The sequence below is a fragment of the Cuculus canorus genome, chromosome 2 (assembly GCF_017976375.1).
Source record: "Cuculus canorus isolate bCucCan1 chromosome 2, bCucCan1.pri, whole genome shotgun sequence".
In the NCBI taxonomy this organism is placed as follows: domain Eukaryota; kingdom Metazoa; phylum Chordata; class Aves; order Cuculiformes; family Cuculidae; genus Cuculus; species Cuculus canorus.
In genome coordinates, this window is record NC_071402.1 from 70,963,334 (window position 1) to 70,985,705 (window position 22,372).

General features: G+C 40.5%; 1 protein-coding gene across 11 annotated transcripts in view; it reads right to left on the reverse strand.

Moving 5' to 3' along the window:
• FHOD3 (formin homology 2 domain containing 3) overlaps positions 1-22,372 on the reverse strand; it is a 403,933-nt gene that overhangs the window by 142,972 nt on the left and 238,589 nt on the right. For all 11 annotated transcript variants that reach the window (XM_054057577.1, XM_054057576.1, XM_054057575.1 and 8 more), the window contains exon 6: positions 15,995-16,089. In XM_054057577.1, coding sequence (XP_053913552.1) covers positions 15,995-16,089 — 95 coding nt within the window. The remainder of the gene's footprint in view (positions 1-15,994; positions 16,090-22,372) is intronic.

A 22,372-nucleotide genomic window follows, 5' to 3' on the forward strand; every position in this document is an offset into this window, starting at 1 on the left:
CACCACAGCAAAAAAAAAAAAAAAAAAAAAAAAAAGGAGAAACCTTGGGTTACTCACTGAAACACAGAACTGTTGAGGTTGGAAGGGACCTCTAGAGGTCGTTTTGTCCAACTCCCCACAGAGTTACCTAGAATACATGTCAAAGGCAATCTCTAAATGGTTAAATGTGACAGCTATACCAAGAACATGAATAACAAAATGGAGACATATGGATTTTTATTTTAAGGCACTATTCATTTTTCAAAGCCTGGAATCTGCAACTTATTTTCTGTCTCTCACACATCCACATCCCCTGGAAACAGTTATACTGATAGGGACATCAGGATGCAAAAAGATCCATAACACCTTTTATTTTCACCAGACCACAGTCATCACCCAATTTTGGTTTAATAGAGCAGCCCTACCTGCATTAGGACTTTTCAGTTCACTAATCACCTCAAGACAAGACTTTTCATGCAACTAGATGCTGGTAGTTCTCTGCACACCAGGTGTGGTCTGGGATTATGGCAAACACCTATGATATTGTAGCTTAAGTGACTTAATTTTCCCAAGCATTCAAGAGAATACTGAGCAGCTTGCTAATGAACCTCTTATGACTCACAAAATTTGTGTTTCAGTTCCTCATCTGTACCACTTTCTGTCTAACTTGACAGCAGGCTGAAAGGATTAGAAACATGTTTTCTACACAGTAGACTCAGAATACGGTTATGACAAGTATTTAAGGCTCTGAAACTAATTTTCAAAACTGACAGGTCAGGCAGGCCTTCATTGCTCACACATGTGTATGTGTACAACTCTTCCTACAGCCTGCTTTCCTGGAAATCTGCATGTGCAGCTCAAAAATGAGCCTGGACCAGGTTTCTTATCTCTGGAGTGAGATAATAGAGCCTCAGAAATACCACAGAGCACCCTTCAAACTCACTTGAAATGTGAACATTCTTGTCATAACCCTAAAAATACCAAATAGCAACATAATAAGATAACTGGAATCAAATATATGGCTGCATATTCCTAGGAGGATGTATATACCAAGCTACAGGTAGGTTTGCAGGAGTGGTGAGCAGGATGGGGGAGAAGCTAGCAAAACAGCAGAGTCTAGATTTCTCTTCATTTGACCCTTCTCGGGGCCTGACTCTGAACCTGGGGACTAAACACATTTGATCAAGCCACTGCACAGTCAGATGTGCCTCTACTGTGACATTATTTAACATGCATTTCAGTTCCATTAGTATCAGAATGAAATTATTTGAGATGTAGTATTTGAAAATTATTCAGCATCTGGGACTAGTATAGTTTTCAGTCAAGTAATTGCCATGGTCATTCAAAGAGCTGAACCCACAGAAGCATGAGATCATAATCAGCAGTGATTTGACTTGCATCATAGATCAATTCTGGGCTGTTGTTTCAGTTATTTCAGTACAGATGGAAAGAGGGAGAAAGAGAAGGAAAAAAAAACCCAAGCTTTTCTTTTTCCTGAAGTAACCACGACAGATTGCTTCCACTGTCTTCTGAAGTGAAAAGTAACTGCAGGCAAAATCAATAAATACAGTGATACCATAATGAAGGCCAGCAGTTCACAAAAACAGCAAAATAAACTGCTGCAGAACTTGATCCTTTGTATCCCAGAAAGCTCAACTGAAATGCACTGTGGTAGCTGTGTAATGTCTGACAGGAATGGTTCCTATGGATTTAGCCAAAAGCAAATGTAATTGAGATTTGACCTTTTCAACTCAGTAGAGTACGATTTTTGAAGAGGTGAGTTTATTAAGAATACTAAAATCATACCAAACTCTTGCTTTTGGTGTTATTTTTTCCTGCTTTTAGAAAATGTTTCTTGGTAGGCTCTCACAACACTTCACAAGGAACACTAACTTACACATCTTAATAGTTCCATAAATGAGATGAGAAGTATCATGCAGCTATAGCGTGAAGGCAACAAAAGATATTACCACATTTATTATAGAAATGCCAGGAAAAAAAAGTAATTTTTCATTTTTTCCGAAGTACTACACAGGCACAGTTCCTTTCGTAAAAGTAAAATGTCTCACAATATCTGAAAAGAATATTAAGAATATTTTAAGTGTCCACATATATGGATATATATACTTGTATACTTATTGGATTATAATAATAATAATCAAAATAATGTTTTTCCACTGCTAAAAGTTTTGATAGCCAGTCCCTGCTTTAACCAGGAAAATAAGATCTCAGAACCTGGAAGGGACTGGATTTCAGTCTCGCTGCCAGAGATCTCTCTGTATTGCCTCTGAGTAGTAAAGCAGATCTGCCTACATGCATAATACTGAACTAAAAAACTGTGCAAGTACAGAGTCCTATAACTCCCTCCTGTTTCTGACTCATGTTGTTCCCAACCCATATATCCACAGTACAGTTCACAGGAAGACCAGTGCTGCTCTCGTTCACAGTAACTAACTACAAGTTGTGCTCTGAAATCACCTCTTTAATTGCAGCCCTGACTATTTCCTTTGAGCTCCTAGACAGCCTTCCACAAGTGGGCATTGGTAGAGCCTTTCATACCCACCTGTTTAGGATGGCAGGGGTGAAGGCTAAAAGGCAATTTAAGGTACAGACATAAGAGAGATCAATCAAGTAACAAAGTAAAGGACATATGCTGAAATCTGCTAGGTTCACAAATAAATACTTCACCTTTGCAGCCCAAATGCAAAAGTGCAACAACTACTTTCAAAAACTGAGGCAGCCAGCAGCTGCTGCTTAATTATTTTCTACCATGTCTTCCCCAGCTATGGGGAAGAACCAGGCTGTGTTCACCCCACTCTTTGAAATCTGTGCTCTGGCAGCATTCCTCAGCCAGCTGCTGGGTGATTTCCCCCTAGAGCCTTGGGCTAATGCAGTCAAGAATATAAGCTAAAAGTAAGATAAATGAAAATGTTGTCACTTCGATTAAGATAGGTGCATTAAAAAATACATGGGGCCAAAATGCACAGCTTCAGAGTACAAAGAACCCCCCAAAACTGAAGATGCGTTTAATCAAATATGCTGTTATCAGGCTACAGATATCAGATGCTAAAGGGAAGGAGCTGCACAAGTGAAGGACAGCATAACTTGGTTCATACCAGTAACCTGTGCTAGGTATTAGGTGAAACAGCTGTTTTAAAGTACACAGTGCTGCTTAACATGGCATTTTCCCAGTAGCATTTTGCTCCAGTCTCTCTATTCATATCCATCTGTGCCTGCTAGGTGGTGCTGTGGGATGGCTTTTCTAAGGCAGAAAAGGCAGCAGCTTGTTTTTTTTTCTTTTTCTTCCCCCCCCCCCCCCCCCCCCCCCCCCCCCCCTCTGATATTTTATTCCTTCTACATTGGAAGAGCTGCAGGGTTTTCTGCATCTTAGTTGCACAAGATGTGTCCTGTCTGGTCTCCTTTCTTTTTCCTTACATGGTTTAAGCATGTGGTGGACACCACTGATACTGCACTTCTCCAGAGTAGTCATACTGCATGCATCCATACCCATGCAAAAACCTCAGATGGAGGCAGGAACAATTCATATCTGCTCTAAAGATTTCCGAATTTTCATTTTCCTTTGGTCCTAAAGCTTGAAGACATTTAAGAAAACTACTATTATTCACAAAGCAGGACGTAAAATTAAATCAGACACACAAATTAATAGCATAGTTTCAGAGGAAAGGGTAAGTCTAAAACCTCCTGCAGCTCCAATGAAACATCTCCCTTTTTCCATCTCAAACTGCAACTTACTTCCATAAGGAAAAACAATCTACTGCAAAAACTTCAGAAGGCAACCCTATGAAAGGAGAGATAATGGGAAGGATGATTGTTTTGTGCTTAATTTTTGTTCTGGAACTAATGAATAACTGAAATGTCAGGATGCTATCTGTGGTTTAACAGCCATAGTATCATAACTGATGCAACCTGGGAGTGGACTTAGTCAGACCTGTCAAAACGTGTTGTGCTAATGACCTGTAGGTAAAGGCAGTCTGGTGATGTCCATCTGTTCCACATAACTTCCTGTCAGTTTAGCCAAAGATGACGAATAATCCCAACCCACCCTTCTGAGCAAAAGGGAAGAAAACTAAAACAAGCCTCCAGATGAGTAATTGCAGTATTATTACATCAGGTGATGATGTCAGGAAAATCTTGTGCTCAGGTTTCAGATTCTGTCCCATAGCCTAACACCATGGGATTCCCTCTGGAAACTTGCTGTTGCTACATAAAACCCACCCTAGTAACTGGCAAGGCTATCCTCCTCGACATGTACTGCAATTTCTTCTTAGTGAATTGACATTTTCTGTCTGATGCTCTACTCTGAATGTAGATATTCCACTGCCAGGACCTGAACTTGGGCATTCACATCGCATCCTCACACCAGAAGAGGACAAGAAAGGACTTCATGCAGGCTAGCAATGTAGGTCGAGGTATACCACGATTCTAAGTGTCGGATACACAGGTAGTACAGACATCTGCGCAAATCACTACGCAGTACAAATATGGTAGCAAACAGATCTTCCAGTGGTCTATTGCGCCTTTCCCCTTAAAGCACACATAATCCTTACTACAGAGGGCTCTGCAGTTCCCCTGTGCATGGAAGAGTGGCCCAACGGACATCAAATATGAGGAGGGCATTTACATGGGGAAGCTAGACTGCAATGAAGAAGACAAAAAGAAGCAGCAACCTGAGCACAGAGCACTGCAAACCATGAAGAGTGGTAGTGACACAAAGGAGAAAAAAAACGAAGTGGAATCCTGTTCTCTCTATTTAAAGGTAAACAGGGTGAACAAGAAACTCAACCCACATAGGATTAACAATTTTGAGGTAATCCCATAGATTAATACCAGTGGAGGTCTCTTGACACATTTTACTCTTCCCACTCACATTATACAGTTAAAGCTGTCATATGCAAAGCTCAACCGGGGAAGCATTCAAACTGGAAGTTATCAGAGGGCTGCATTTCCCTCCAAAATTAGAAGAATAAGGTGCTTAGACAGTCACACAGTGAAATTTTAAGTGCAGTGGAGAAAAAATGTTTTCTGAAGGGGACACTTCAATTTTCTTAGTAAAGAAGGAAGCAGCTACACTTTGGTGGGGGAAAAAAAAAAAAGTTCTGAGTCTTTTACTAAGAGGAAATAAAAAAAATAAAAGGGACCGATCTATAAAAATTCCATGCTGGCTAAGGTATTAACAGTTTTTTTTTATACTGAACACCACACATTCTTGTTTTTCATCATCATAGTCTTCAAAAAGGCAAATAGTAGAGAGGTAGAGCAGGGCAAATCAGGAAGCATTGGAATTCCTGATTTGATTGCTGTGACCAAAGATGAACAGAATATGGAAAGAGAGAACACAGCAGGTCCAGATGAGACTCATTTCAGTGTACTGTAGGAGCCAGCTAGAGAATCTACTGGTATGCTGGAAATTATTCTGAAAAGTCTTTATATGGTATAAACTACTACTAGAGGACTGTGGAGAAAAAGAAAAAAAAAAAAAAAGGAAAATGTATCAAAGAACTTTTCTTTTGATCTTGATCTTATGAAAGGAATCAAAGTCTGTGCATTTTATCAGACATCTTCCTTCTTAAGGACTAGTCCCATAACTGAAGAGATCAACATAAAATCTATGAGGTAACCATGATGAGTCCTGGGCAATAATCCTGTGACGCAACTTCCAGCACGTGATCTAGCTGCAACTCAAAGGTTCCTTGGAGTGCACTACACGCTGAATATAAAGCTATCATTTATCTTCTTTGATACAGCACAATTTTTACTGAGTACCTTCAATGAGTAGCTGTTGTTTTAAAGAACGACTACACCTAAATAAAGGAATAGGAAGCATTTTTGAGAGGTGCCAGAAGGATAGATATGATAACAATTAGTATTAGGTTTAACTTTCACCTGTGCGTCTGTCTTCAGCACACAGAATCTGTCCTCACACTCCCTCATGTTCTTCCCCCAGGGCTCTAAAATCCAAATACCATTTTTCCAGATAAGGGATCAGGGCACAAAGGGATTTGGAAATTGGTTTAAGAATGTGTTTAGAAGTTAGATGCAGCCTGTGTCTCCCAATGTATGGACTCCCTCCCTAGCTGGGTCATTCTTCCAAGCTAAACTATAAGCAAAACATTGGTGTATTAACTGCTGTGTTGGCTGAACTGTCTTGGATCTGGTTTACATGACACTGCATAAAATGTTAGCTACCACCTTCTATCCTGCAGGAAAGATTCCACTACTGCATTATATATATGGCAATCAGGACAGAGACTAATTTAAGAAAAAAAATGATGTTTAATTTAAGAAGAAAAATAAAGACAATACTGTATTGACTAACTTAGTTTCCGTCTCAAGAAGTTTCCAAAAAGATAGGACATTCAGAAAAAAAACCTTGAACCTAGAGAGAAGACTAAGCAGCACAGCTCTGAAGAAAAAGATCCTACATGCTTCACAGCAGACACAGAGTACACAGTGAAGTATGAGATCCTTGCACAGCCAAACATTTGAACAGATTGTGTCATTCATGCTGTGCTTTCCTTATAAACTGTACTTACATTTCTGCAAAATTCTATAAAAGGCATCCACACCGACAATGCAGTTCTTCTCAAAAATCTTAAATAAAAATTTGATAATCATCAAAATAGAGGTGAGGAAGAAGCAACTTGGTACAAAGTCTGAGTCTTCAAATGTTTGCTATAAACAGTGAAAAAAATGAGGTGATTAACATAAGTATCCTACCTATATCCTATAAATTAATTAAACTATGCTTGTATGTAATACTATGTATGTATGTAATACTCTAATATTGTAGAATATTTTGCTAAATATGTACGGCAAGCCCAAAGCTTTGTGAGTATAAGGAAAGCCTACCTACACTCTTCAAATCTGAAGGAATAAGTTGAAACTTACCATAATGCCCTTTAACAGTCATAAACCCCCAGAATATTAATGCACACTAAAGAATTAAAAGGGTTGACCATCTCCTTTCTTCCTACAAAACTACAGGAGTCATCTCAGCACCACCCCACCACCACCCCCCTCCACCACTCTGTGCCTCTGCTTTAAGCTGGCAGAACAATCAAAAGCTCTGTCTGAAACACATAACACTTAATTAAGCCTCAGGAGATCTGGATGCCAAGTTTGTTACTTATACTGGTTTCACTGTGCCGGGGAAAAAGGAACAATATAATAATTTGGAAATAAATGCAGGTGAGGTACTGGTACTCAGCACTTTCTGGAAACATACACATTCGCTATGGTCTGCTTTCTTATTTTTCATACTGATCTGTCTCATGTAACAGATGTGACACAGACATAGGCCCCATTCTCTATAATTCAAAGCCTCATTGCATAGAAGGAGGAAACAACAAGCACTGCCCAATAGCTTGCTGAAATGAGAAAGGAGAGCTTGTGGGGATACAAGGACACAGAACAAAATATATTTGCTCCTGATATGAGCCTAGGACTTTGATTTTTGACAAAAGTTCTCAGACAAGTGTATGTGTACAAACCAAAATTAGTCATATCTGATAGAAAGGCAGAGCAACTAGTTTAACATACAGCCATGTTGACAATGCATGAGGTCATTCGAGACTGAAAACTACTTCCAAAATCTTCTTCCAGTGTCAGAAGCTGTCAAGTTTGGCAGCAGAAAGTAGTACTTCAGGTGAACAGGGCTCAGAAGGGAGAGGAAGGATTGCCAAGTGGCTTCCCATAACGAAGTCTACATTTAGGCCACCTACAGGTGCATGAAGAGGCACCTAACTGCCACATTCTAGTCCTGCAACAGTGCTGAAGACACAATGTAGTTGGACACAAACATGACTGAGTGGATCAGACCAAAGGAAAATGGTTTTGATAAAAAAAAACCCAACCAACCAACCAAACAAACCAAAAAATACATGGGGAAGTTCAGAGGAAGTACTTAATTTTGAAGCATTACCTGAACGTTTCACATACACTTATTTCAACTATTCAATAGAGTAAAAACCCTGCAACACTTCACCTTTGCTAAATGTCCAATCTGACAAATTTGAGTTTGATGACATTTTAAACAACTGGTTTTGTACCAGAAGAGCTTTTTCTGCTCTTCATCAAAACTTTCTGATAGTCCACTGCCCTCTGCTAAGCACCACAACTGCTGCCAGAAGAAAAGACATTCCTGTTTCACCTAAGAGCACTAGAGACCAGAAAACAGGCAACCCTGCAAACTGAAGTATTATGCATCTGAGTTCACGAAACAGGGCTTCCAGGAAACATTCAGACATAACTGCTTATTTTAATTTTAAAACACAGTATATCTCCTTAAAATGCAGCTTACTAAATACCTGACTTCGGACTAATGATATTTCTACCCTGCAAAACCATAACTTAGCTATCCCAACAGCCTTTGCATAATGTCAGCAATGTGTTTTAAATTGGCCAAGAAGATTTCTGTGTTCAGAGATGCATAAAAACATCAGGTGTGTACTATAAATTTGAATTATAACTAGCTGCTTTTAATCCTTGGAACAACTCTTTCATATTTCTTCACTCTCTTCCACCTGACAACTTATGGTTGAAAGTTTGCTGTTTTTCTCATGCAGACAAATTATTTTATAGTCAAGGGCCTTTCACACTGGCTTCAGGCGTGCTGGAAGGACAAGTAGGCTCCATTTTCTTTAGCGTCGTCCCTCAATACAGACAAATTTCCCAACTGAACGTTTCACTTTCACACAAATGCTGAACATAATGTTTGTTAGAAAACAGTTGTAGCTAACAGAAAATAGTAATAGCCTGAAGCACAACAATTTGCTCAAAAGTGTTAACCATAACAGACCTATGACAGCGAACCACCACAGCACGAGAGACTAATTCTAAAAGCTAGCACTGATTTTCAGGGTGTTTTTCAGTTTTATCCCCTACATAATTCTAGTAATTTTTTTTTTTTTTTTGGTATTCCTTTACAACAAGAAACTTGTACATCTGCATGGTATTTTCTGGAAATCTCTAACAGGACATTGCTTTTATACAGATTCGAACAGATGAGACTGAGTGAAAAGTTGGGCCTGAACATTTACCACATTGTTGGCAGTTAGTCATTAGATTTTCTCATTCTCCGCTTCAAATGAGTTGAAATCAGATCCCTGACATGATGTGGAGAACTGTGTGTGTTTTCTAGTATCACCTTAATCTACAAGAGCTCATTATGAACACAGAAAAATGGGTATTCAACCCTTCAAAATACTCCGAAGTGAATACAACAGCTGGAGCTACAGGAACAGTTATTGCTGTAGGGCTGGAATATTACAAACTCACATTTGATGGAATGACTTTGAAATGTACCTACAAATAAGGTTTGTAAAGAAAAGCAGCACTCATAGCAGTCTGACTGATGAGTTGGACAGACCAAAGCAAGCACCTAATGTAGTCTGCACTGGCTGGCATATCCTATTCCAAGTTCATTGCAACATCCTGATTCCTATCTTCAAAGCACTAATTAAATACAATTCAGAATAAACTCAGTTCATGCAACAGTGCCATTGCAGTTTCTGATTGAAAGACATAGGGAAGCTCTCTGCTGACCTGTATGACTGTTGGCTCAAGCTCTTGAGAGGCAGGAAGTAGGAAAGTTAATTTCCTATAGATCCAAAGCTTTGTTTCTCAGTCACACAACCATTTTCATAACAATAGTTCAATGGCCAAAGGCATAGCAGATCAAAGTCAAGAGCTGGCTGCTAAACTGACATGAACATTCAGTTTCACTGAACTCAAAGCAGTTGTACCTGTTCACCATGCTCAACGTCTGGAGCACAGGCCATCCCATGAGTGAGAACGCAGTAATTTTAGAGCTCGAGGGGTGATCTCAGCTTTGCTATGAATCCTTACAGGGAGCAAAGGAGCCTGAAAGCCTGTAAGACTGACATCTAACTGACACGTCTACCTAGACCTGAAAATAGAACAAAACCACAGGCTCATCCGAGTTATTGCTCTGAGATGGAGCAACCTATATAGCTTGTGTGTTAGCTGTATGTAGGGTGCGATTCTGTGTTGTGGAGAGGAGGGAGCTGGCCTCTTCTCCCAAGTGACAGAGGACAGGACAAGAGGGAATGGCCTGAAGCTCCATCAGGGGAGGTTCAGGTTGGATATCAGAAAAAAATTCTTCACAGTAAGAGTCATTGGGTACTGGAACAGGCTGCCCAGGGAGGTGGTCGAGTCACCTTCCCTGGAGGTGTTTAAGGAACGGGTGGATGAAGTGCTTAGGGACATGGTTTAGGGAGTGTTAGGAATGGTTGGACTCGATGATCCAATGGGTCCTTTCCAACCTTGTGATTCTGTGATTCTGTGATTCTGTGATTTGTCAGAGGCTGCAATACAGGTTGATAATCATCAAGGCAGTAGTTTGGGAAGAAGACATGTGATATTAATCACACTAGATCCTCAAGCTGTGTAATTTTTCCTGGATGTTTAATTCTTTTAGTTGTCCAGCTTTACTTGATCGTCTTCCAAACACATTAAAACATAAAGTGCAGGACAATTCTACAGCATAACATCCTGCTCACAAAGATCAGGCATATTCCTATGTACATTCATTTTTCTAATCCAGGCAATGTAAACATGGAATAGGTCATTCATACACACAATGATTTGCAAAATATATTGCTAAAAAATTAATGAGATGCAAATATATCCTATTGCCAAGATCTTCAACAAGAGAGTATACCATCCAGTTTTAGTGGTGATTTATTTCAATGGGCTTTGGTACTATTAACACTGCTATTTAGTCTTATTCATATGTGTTAAGCCCCTTATACTTGTAGCACTTCCTTCACAACTACAAACCAGATTTAATATATATATTTAGTCCCACTTTAACATCCCTTTGCATAAGATTCAGTGAAAAACTTCCTGAGGAAAATAAAAGCACAAATTCAAGTTATATAGTATTCTCTGCTCTGCTTATGACTTCGGTTGAGCACATTCATAAATGACTTGTAAAATGGAGACTGATTTAAAAATAAGTTCTAAAACTGACTATTTACCTCTACATACCTTAAATGATTCACTTAGAAAAACTATTTTAGTGTTTTTTATGACTAAGAATAGTATTTGTCTCAATTCTTATGAAATGACTTACCAACCATGTGCATGTCTTTATATGTCACTGGCTCTGTGCAGGAAAAGTAGCTGTACTAGACTTTCCTTTTGAAATCAAACAATTGACCCACTACAGCCACATTCTGTTTGAATATTGTGAGGGGTTTTTTTTGTTTTAGTTTCCTTTTTTTTCCCCCCTTTTTCTTCGAAATAGTTATTTTTTCCTCTTCTTTTGGATTGAATTACATATATAACATTCAAAAAGTCACCATTTTAATAACAGTGGAAGAAAAGATTCACACAAGGCACAGGGAACAACTTGCTAGTTAAAGTTTGTATTTAAACTTGCAATTTAGGATCCAGACAGAAGAAAAGTAGAAAAAAAATTAAAACAAGATGTGAGATAGGAATCTTTAATCAACTTTGTTGTATCAGCCTGGGCCTAGCATTCCATCTAGTCTTCTGAGGTTACCCAGCACCACTTTGAAAATGGATTACTTTCCACTGAAAACAATGCCAAAAAGAGGCTTTAGGTCCCCTGGGGGAAATTAGAACAGCCTGGATCATCAAATGGGAAAAAATAATCATCATCAGTAGCAGTCAGAAATGAAGGGAAACAAAAGGTGAAACTAGACTTGGGTTTTGGACCACTTCATGCCTTAGACGTGCATTTGAAGTTTGAGATGGGGTGGCAAAAGCCTGTGGGTTTGTGATGCAAAAAAACCTTTGCTTCTTTAGCAGACAATATAAACACTTGGGGTTTTTTTTGGTTCAGAAAGTACAGAAATGTACTTTTTGTAAACACCCAGTACCGACCCCTGCAGAGGGTGAGGCACTGATAGGGTATTGTACACTTTCTATTGCCAAGTCAGAGGGAATAGCAATGCCTTTGAAAGACAGATAGATGTATTACTACATACATGCTAACAGATGAAGAAAACATTATATAGACTTCATATGGCTTAGTGCATATATGTTTTCAGCCTGGTGTCCCATGTTTTGGGTAACAGAAATTTTCCAACAGCCCTCCATCACCATCAAACCAAGATTCTACCTACAGGTGATTTACCAAGAAGCTCTGCAGGGTTCCAGAGAGACAGCTGCCAGCATGAACAAATGCCTTAACTCCCTATAGAACCAGCCTAAATTTAACTTGGAATACAATGCAAAAATTTAATTCCAGTTTCAGCAACAGCAACATACAACTAGAAGAAACATCAAGAAAGTGGTGAAGTATCATTATCATTTCCTTGATTCTGTGAGGATGAGTCACGTGTGTTATGGCATGTAGTAAGGTAAGACAAAATCCTTGATAGGCTAGTTTAGCCACTTATGGAAAAAAAAAAAGTAAAATTAAAGGAGCAATTCTGAAAGCACTGTTAACTAGCATACATTGACTCCTAGTTTTGTCTTTTAAAACGCAAACTATCTTGCATGAATGTTCCATGCTACTGATGAATGCTAATAAAAATCTGGTTGAGACAGATATTCCCTATTTACAAAACTTCTACTTTATATAAGATGGTCAGAGCTTTGGCCTTGCTATAGCCCTCTTTTACCCTCCTACAGCAGTACACTGCTGACCTCAGTTATGTATTAAAGTCCCCTGGAAGCCAACAGCATGTAACCATACACCTATAATTAAGTACATACTTGAATGCTTTGTTAAACAGGGAAAGACTCATGAATCGCTGCCTGTATAACTAATGATGAAATAGCAGTAATGTACATATAAATTGGGATTACGATGTTAATGTTTCGTGCCAGGGATCTACCAGCCATTGATGACTGGAAAGCAGTCTACAGCCAGCCTGGCACACATTGGCCCGGTTGCACATGGTTGGATGTCTCTTGCAAAGGACCAGCAGTGGCCCTAAGAGCATGGGATTTGCTGATAATGCTCTTCTCTTCAAATAACGTGGCAGAAGAACGGTACTGCTAACTTCAAATTTCCAGTCTAACACCCATATAATAGCAATTTGAAACAAGAGTCTCTTTCTACCCACTGAAAATAAGTCATCAGACTGACTTTCTTCTGACTTGTCAGTTCCTCACTGTGGCACCAGTGGTGCCTCTTACCCAGTGTAAGGACAGCAGCACTAGTTCAGTCTGGAATTTTATTCACCTCTCTAGTAACTTTGTTCACAACAAATTTAGACCACAGTGCTAAAATTTTCAGCAACTTCTGATTATCTATATAAGCATCTATTAATGCTTAGAGGGGTAAAACTATAGCAGAACTACCAATAGAATGGAATACAATGAGAACAATCTAGACAGGCTTTCAGTAAATTGCTGATAGTCCTTCTTTATCATTAATTTCAAATTTTATTTGCTATCCCCTTTCCCTATCCCCATGTAGATATATCACTGAGTGCCTGAAGTGAACTTAAAGATGGGTGCCAAACTATAGCTGTTGCAGTGCTGAGTGTGAGAGACCCTAAGGTCCTTCACTGAACATGTGTCCTGCAGTGGACAAGCATATGAAATAATGCACTACTCAGTGCGATCAAGGGTCACAGAGTCAGCAGCTCTAGGGAAACAGAGCAAAGCAAGTAAACAGAATTTGACCAAAAAGCTCCCCCAACAAAACAGTGGAAAAGATTCAACCACTGCACTGCTGAGTATATTAAACCTGGTCAGAGCTACAAGAAACCAAGCGTCACAGCTGTGTCAGATGCACGACTACATTCCTCCTGCATCCTATTACAGGGATTTGTCCCAAGACTTAATTGGGAATTTTGCTATTCTTTTTTTGTTCTGCAGTGTTAAGACATTTTTCACTGCCTTTGCTGTGGAGAAGGCACCAGCATAGCAGGGCTGCAAATTAGACTGAAGGTGCATTGCAAATTCCGGGGGTTCAGTTTTCAGAGGAAGTCAAAACCACCTTTAAGCACACAAAGCAGCTGTCCCACCACACTGACAGTAAGCCTGCCATACCTTCGGTTAACTTCTGGCACACAGACAGGGACTTAGATATGTTCCAAGACAGTCAAAGAATAATGAAAAAGCAACTTTGATGCTACCTGAAACCAAACTATTCAAAGCACATTGCCTGCATTCCTCAGCTGCAGGCACTGAGCCAGGACATGGAGATAATCATTCTGGCTGAAGATTGGGGGAGGGAGAAAGAAGAAGCTTAAGGACCTGGGAGCTGAAGTACTCTAGTCAAGAAAATCGAGATGGATTTTAATTTGCAGGGTAGTAATGCAGTCGTGTTTCTCTTCCATCCCACTCACATTAGGTGCATTAGAAAATTAAAATAATCATGGACAAGGTAATATTCTTTTCCTTATTTTGCTTGCCTCTTTCATCTGTTCCATAGAAAATAAAGAACCATACCAAGCAAACCAACTCTTTCTCATCTGGCATCACTTTTTCCAGCCATGCCTAAAATTCCTTGTTTCAAGGGAGCAAACTGCCCAGCATTTACACCCAGCCAACACTGGAAGAGTTTAGATGGGGCAAAAGTTTTTCCTTAACTTCTCCCAATCATGAACTACATCCTGTAAGTTGAGATTGAACAAACATAATTATCATAGTTTTATATGTCAATGTAAGCACCTCAACTTACAATATTGCAGTAGCTGTTCTTTTACTTGATAACCTCTGCAGCAGTGAAGTTTGCACATTGAAGAAAAAATCCGTGGTAGGTAAAAAATGGCCTCTAGGACACTGAATTTTTTTTCTCCTTTTGTTATGAAAGCTACCAGGGGAAAAGGGGAGAGCAGCACCATCTCTGTGTCACTACAGTATCCAACATCAACTTTCTGCAAGTCGGTCACTTGAAGAAAAGTTCCTGGAAATTTCCTAGTAATTCTAACGATGGTTTCAACTCCACCAATTATGGCAACTTTTGATTTGTTAAAAATAGCTAACATGCCCTGTTCCAGCCATTGTGTCATACAGATCTATCCCAAGCAGGCCTACATGGCAAGAGCAGCAGCATTTCTGGCAGGTCTTAACAAACTTCCTAGAGCTGGAGAGCCGATAGAGTCTAGAACGATGCATTTGTGGCCTTATCTACCCTATGACCCTTCAGGATGGTGCTCCAGCAGAATTTGTGTCCTGCTTCCTTTTCAACTTCCATCAAGATGGCCTTAAAAATGATTTTGCTCTATATATATCACTGGTCCACCAGAGAAGACCAATCCAAGCAGCATATATTCATATATTCAGGTTTTGCCTCCTTGTATGTAGGGAGCAACAAAGAATTCCCTGTAGGCAGGTGCCAGAATTTGTCTTTCAGGGCTCTTCAGGCACAAGATGACTGGACATTAGGAAACATTTCTTTACTGAGAAGATGGTCAAACACTTCAACAGGCTTCCTAGAGAGGTGGTAGATGCCCAAAGGCTGTCAGTGTTTAACCAGGCATTTGAGTAATATCCTAGCAAGTTTTAACTTGCAGTCAGACCTGAGTTGGTCAGGCAGTTGGACTAGATGATCATTGTAGGTCCCTTCCAACTGAACTACTCTACTCTACCCTAGCCTATTTTATTTTGTTCTAAAGAAGAAAGTCACTATGAATTGTCTTGCTTCAGGGCTCAGCAAAGTTGAGCAGTGTAGAATGGTGTAACTGTAGAAAAGCATTTGCATTCAGAGAATGGAAAGGTGGAACAAAACACCTTAGAAAGTGGTTCCAAAGAATGACTTAGGAACTGCTAGAGTAAAAATTCTTCTTCATGGTCAACTGTAATGGCAGCACAGACACTAACAAGGACATCTTTGGTATTTTTTCTGTTAAGAACACATTCCAAGAGCACAAAAGAGTAGAAAAACTCTAGAAAAGAAATAGTAGTTCAGTGTGCCGTGGTTTCTGTGTACAGTGCTATGTACTCATGCAGTCTTTTTATATCCTAAATGCATATGTAGTATAAATAAAATGCATCTAAAGAACACAAAATACACATAAAATGAGAATTCTGGAACGTGTCTTACCTTTGACCCAATAAGTGTGTACAGCCATTGGATGGTTTCATTATGATTTATTACTCCATTCATGCCATCGACGTACAGCATTATCTGTCCCAAAGCTATTTTAAAGAAGAGATAAAATATAATCAGACCCAGTGAATACTTTTTATGATCCTAAACATTACTGGCAATTTACTGTAAGCAGGATTTTCCAGAGATGTGGGAAGCTCAATTAAAAAAAAAAAAAAAAGGTATATTGGGCAAGATTTTGCTGGACAAAATCCTGGGCAACCGCAGTAACTTTACTGACTTAATTTGAATGATGTAAGTGTGAATTACATCCAGGGGCAAGCACATCTTTCCTAGAAAATGCCACATTTTATTTTCCCCAAACCTGCAAAGCAGTATTCTACACGGTGCTTACTATCACAATGTTTCATCAGCTACAATATTTTACATTTTGTAAACCAAGACTTTTACCATGCCTTTCACCACCACATAATGTTTGGGATTACTATATTTGGGTTGACTGTTTCAGTGAATTCCAATAATATGAAATTAAAGCAGGACAATTAAAATGAATAAGGACAGCAAATATTCACCACTGCACAGTGCTTTCCTGCAAATAAGTTCTGCTGTTTAGTGAGAAAACACAACAAGGCATAGTTAATAAAGAAGCATCTTTATTCATGTATTCTAAAGGATTTAGAACAACATTTCAAAACATGCTAGTAAAATATTTCATAACAGTAATTCTGTAGTTTGCAATCCTGATAATATGAGATTTTCTATAGACAACAGCTATTAAATCTTTTCTGACTGATAAGAACAGACATTTTCCGTAAGGATTATGAAAAGTGGATTAGCAAAATTCATCTATCATCTTCAAAAGTTTCCACTGTTAGATCTTCTGCTTTATAGCAGGAGATCAAAGCACAGTGGGATGCGAAAGAAATCACTATGTAACACCTTTCAGCACAGCCTGTTGGCATAACAACTCAATTATCTAACACACAACCTGACGAGTCCCTCGTAGACTTACTTAGTCCCATTTTAGAGTTGGGGGGAGGAGGAAAAAACACAGAGGGTGAGGAAAATTACAATGTTATTAATCTCTCAAACACGTTCTGAAAGTTTGCTAAGTTTCGCACAGGCTGTGTGTAGTGCATCAATATTTTCCTTAAGGGCAGATTTTCAAAGACATGCATGTCAGGCAAGCAGTTAAGGACCCCTCTTGCTAAGCAGCTAACTTTCATTTTTGTATGAAGTCTACTCCTTTTCCCTTTGCTCTAGCTGGTCCATCTACAGCTTAAAAAAACCCAAAAAAACCCAAAAAAAACCCCAAAAAAACCCAAGATACTAATTTCAGGTACTTGTATTCATTATATAATCTGTTACACCAAGCTGGAAGCAAAATCACTCTACACAGTCAGTGAAGACAGAGAATAATTGAGCAAGAGGGCTATGGCATAGAGATAACTCGTATCCTACGCAGGCTTCATCATAGCTGGAGTATGCCCACCTCTTTCTGCTTCTCCTTTCCAGGAAGCAATCATTCACCAGGCTCCGAAAACATACATCTCAGGTGGATAAACTTAGGTGGGAGTGACAGAGGCTCAAGTGTTAAGGTAAAAAAAAAAAAATATGTAAGCCATTCAGTGAAAAGAGATAAGAATTGTACTGCCTGAATAAATGGCTGCTTTGTAGCATTTCCTTGCAGGTAGAGGAAAGAGAACAGTGCTATCACAGTGGCTATCAGATAAAGTTCTTAATTCTTGTTTTTACTTCCTTTCAATGCTAAAAGATTTGGCCCTCCATCAGGATGAGATCCAGTCATGATAGGGTCACCAACTTTTTTTTTTTTTCTTTTTTCCCCATGCAAATACTTTGGTTGGGGGTGAAGGGATTTAATACAAACTTGAAACAAATGTGAAAGAAATTTTACTCTTAGCGTATGTTTTCCAAATTAATATAGAAATCAAAGAAAGCAACAAGTCCCTTTTTAAAGGGAAAACATACATAAAATACAAAATTACTCCACTGCTTATACATAAGACCAGTTAGACTGGATGCATAAGAGAGATCTGGGTTGCATTACTCTTAACCTGTTAGATGCGACTCCGTAACGACAATAAGTTAAGGCAAATTAGTAAACATCAGAAAGAAGCCACAAAAAGGTTTTAGGGACTCCTGACAATTTTCATCTGCAACTCCTAACCTTGCCCTGTGCAGCTCCGCAAACCACCTTTGTTTTTGTCATTATCAATGCTATTTTAAGTATATGATACTATCTGTATCTTTCCAGCAACAGAAGGCATCTTTTGGATACAGGTGACAAATAAGTAACACATAAAAAGACACTACTGCTGCCATTTGAACAAGCAGCCAGTAAGTTTCACAGGACAAAGACTTAGAAAAAATGCTATGACATGGCCAAGACGAAAGACAGATTTGCTATGGAATCACATTGTCCACATAAAAGTCATTACTCCAGTAATTATTAGCATCTGCCACACATCAAGTTATCAGCTGCTGACAGACCTTGGCGTGGAGCTTCATAGTGCTATTTCCTGTCCTCAGGGGTCAGAAAAATGAAAGCAAGACATGATAAGCAAGGTTGAGGAGAAATCAGTTTTCATTATGAGGATGAGTTAGTTAAGAAGAATCTGTATGTAGTTTTCACAAAGTTGATGCCTTATAAATTCTTAGGAAAATAAGTCCATCAGAAGAGTTAAAAAAAGGAGACTGTTGGTTTTCCTATCATGTCAAGTGTCTGTGCTGAGGAAGAAAACGTAACACCTAGCAACCACAAACACAGTAGCAAAATGGAAGAGACCACTAAAAACTCTAGTGCAGGAGCAGGCTTGTGGACTAGAGGTTCTCAGGCTGTCCCAGGGCTCCAGTCACGCTGAGTGGCGCACACCAGTCTTGAACTAGGAGACAGACTGCCCCCCTGGCCACAGGGCAATCTGCACTGTTTTATATTCTTTGCAACTTTTCTACCCCACTGACAGTCTATTCCACATGCCCGCTGCCCTCTTATGTGCATGTCTGCATGCACCGTAATTTGCAAGGGAATTTGAGGTTATTTGGAAGACCAATCTAGTCCAAAATAATTTAAGTTCACACTTGTACGTGCCTTCAACCGAAGTCCTTTTCTTCTTACTGAAAAATGAGGATTCTATTTAATCCATTTAATCCCATCTCTCAACTATCTGGAATTCTTTTTGGAAGTATTTCAAGAACCTACTTGCATTGGAAAAGCTTGTTATTGTGCAATAGGGGGCTGGGAGAAAGGGATTTAAATACAGAGCAGACTTAATTTGGAATTTCTTTGTTCCAACTACCCTTGTCAAACCTTTAATCTTATGTGAAAGTAGTGTGTGACTTTACCAATAGCTATTTTCAAGTGGAAAATTGCTGGATTTCTTAGGAGAGGCTTAGGCTAGAAAAGGACAGATCAGCCAGAAACATAGATTTCTGCGAAATAAGAGGTTTAAGAAAGCCTCTAAAAACTTGCCAGTATTGGCACTGATATTCTCCTGGGATCATTCCTATATAAAGTTAACAGGACCAAAGGGGAAAAACTAACATAAAATGCCATCACGGTGTACATCACTTTAAGTATAAGAAAAGTATTTTTCCCACTCAGATTGTCAGAAGTTTCAATATTGTTCCTTGCCCACACACCTGCTTCTCTAATCTGTTCTATCTGCTTTGCATTTTACCACAAGAGTAACTTAGAGAAAACAACTGCACTGAATGAGAAGAAAACACTACTTTCTTACAGTTTCCTGCGAGCCAAAACCCCATTCATCACGTCAAGATTTATGAAAGAGATGCATCTTTTGATTACACTTTTATCCATCAGAATAAACAAATATACAGGGTGAAGCAGGCCAGAGCCAGATGCTGTTGCCACAGGTTTTAGGTCCTGAGGAAGCTGCTAGCCCGCGTTCACCAGGCACTTCATAACCAGTAGTTGTATTGCATGCGACATGCTGTATACAGCAATGGGCAAGTCTGAATGACACAGAAAATCATAGATTCATAGAATCATAGAATCATCACAGAATCACAGAATCACAGAATCACAAGGTTGGAAAGGACCCATTGGATCATCGAGTCCAACCATTCCTAACACTCTCTAAACCATGTCCCTAAGCACTTCATCCACCCGTTCCTTAAACACCTCCAGGGAAGGTGACTCGACCACCTCCCTGGGCAGCCTGTTCCAGTACCCAATGACTCTTACTGTGAAGAATTTTTTTCTGATATCCAACCTGAACCTCCCCTGATGGAGCTTCAGGCCATTCCCTCTTGTCCTGTCCTCTGTCACTTGGGAGAAGAGGCCAGCTCCCTCCTCTCCACAACCTCCTTTCAGGTAGTTGTAGAGAGCAATAAGGTCTCCCCTCAGCCTCCTCTTCTCCAGGCTAAACAACCCCAGCTCTCTCAGCCGCTCCTTGTATGATTTGTTCTCCAGCCCCCTCACCAGCTTTGTTGCTCTTCTCTGGACACGCTCCAGAGTCTCAACATCCTTCTTGTGGTGAGGGGTCCAGAACTGAACACAGTATTCAAGGTGCGGTCTCACCAGTGCTGAGTACAGAGGGAGAATCACCTCCCTGGACCTGCTGGTGACCCCATTTCTGATACAAGCCAAGATGCCGTTGGCCTTCTTGGCCACCTGGGCACACTGCTGGCTCATGTTCAGTTGGCTGTCAACCAGCACCCCCAGGTCCTTCTCTTCCGTGCAGCTCTCCAGCCATTCTTCCCCCAGTCTGTAGCGCTGCATAGGGTTGTTGTGCCCCAAGTGCAGGACCCGGCATTTGGCCTTGTTAAACCTCATCCCATTGGTCTCGGCCCAGCAGTCCAGCCTGTTCAGATCCCTTTGCAGAGCCTCCCTACCCTCCAGCAGATCCACACTTCCTCCCAGCTTAGTGTCATCTGCAAACTTGCTGAGGGTGCACTCAATGCCTTCATCCAGGTCATTGATAAAGACATCGAACAGAGCTGGACCCAGTACCGAGCCCTGAGGAACTCCACTTGTGACTGGCCTCCAGCTGGAGTTAACTCCATTGACCACCACTCTCTGGGCCCGGCCATCCAACCAGTTTTCAACCCAGGAGAGTGTGCGCCTGTCCAGGCCAGAGGCTGACAGTTTCTGCAGCAGAATGCTGTGAGAAACTGTGTCAAAGGCTTTACTGAAGTCCAAGAAGACTACATCCACAGCCTTTCCCCCATCCAGTAGTTGAGTGATTTTGTCATAGAAGGTGATCAGGTTAGTTTGTCAAGATCTGCCTTTTGTAAACCCATGTTGACTGGGCCTGATCACCCAGTTCTCTTGCATGTGCTTCATGACAGCACTCAAGATTACCTGTTCCATGACTTTCCCTGGCACTGAGGTGAGACTGACAGGCCTGTAGTTCCCCGGATCCTCTCTGCAACCCTTCTTATATATGGGCACAACATCAGCCAGCCTCCAGTCTAGTGGAACTTCCCCAGTCAGCCAGGACCTCTGGAAGATGATGGATAGGGGTTTGGAAAGGACATCCGCCAGCTCCTTCAATACTCTTGGGTGGATCCCATCCGGCCCCATAGACTTGTGGGCGTCTAGCTGGGCAAGCAAGTCTCTAACCGCCTCCTCTTGGATCACGGGAGCCTCAATCTGCCCCTCTAATCTTGGATTTGTAAACAGAAGGAAGAACTTCCTTTGCTATTAAAGACTGAGGCGAAGAAGGCATTAAGTACCTCATCCCTTGTCCTTATCCCCTGTCACTGTTATTCCTTCTGCATCCAATAGAGACTGGATATTCTCCCTCGTCCTCCTTTTCCTGTTAATGTACTTGTAGAAAGACTTTTTGTTGTCTTTCACAGACTTAGCGAGTTTTAATTCTAGTTGGGCCTTGGCCCTCCTGATTTTTTCCCTGCACGATCTCACTTCATTCCTGTAGTCCACCCAAGATGCCTGTCCTTTCCTCCAAAGCACATAAAGCTTCTTCTTATTATTGACGCATCTTGAGATCTCCCTGCTCCACCAAGCTGGCTTTTTCCCCCGCCGGCTCCTTTTCCGGAACACAGGGATGGCCTGCTCTTGAGCTACTAGGATTTCATTTTTCAAGAGCGCCCAACCTTCGTGGGCTCCCTTGCCCTGAAGGACTGTTTCCCACGGGACTTTGCTAATCAACCTTCTGAACAGGCCAAAGTCATAGAACAGTTAGTGTTGGAAGGGACCTTAAACATCATCTAGTTCCAAACCCCCTCACACAGGCAGGGACATCCTACTAGATCAGGCTGCCCAAGGCCCCATCCAGCCTGGCCTTGAACACCTCCAGGGATGGGGCAACCACAACTTCCCTGGGCAACCTCTGCCAGTGCCTCACCACTCTCGTGGTCAAAAAATTC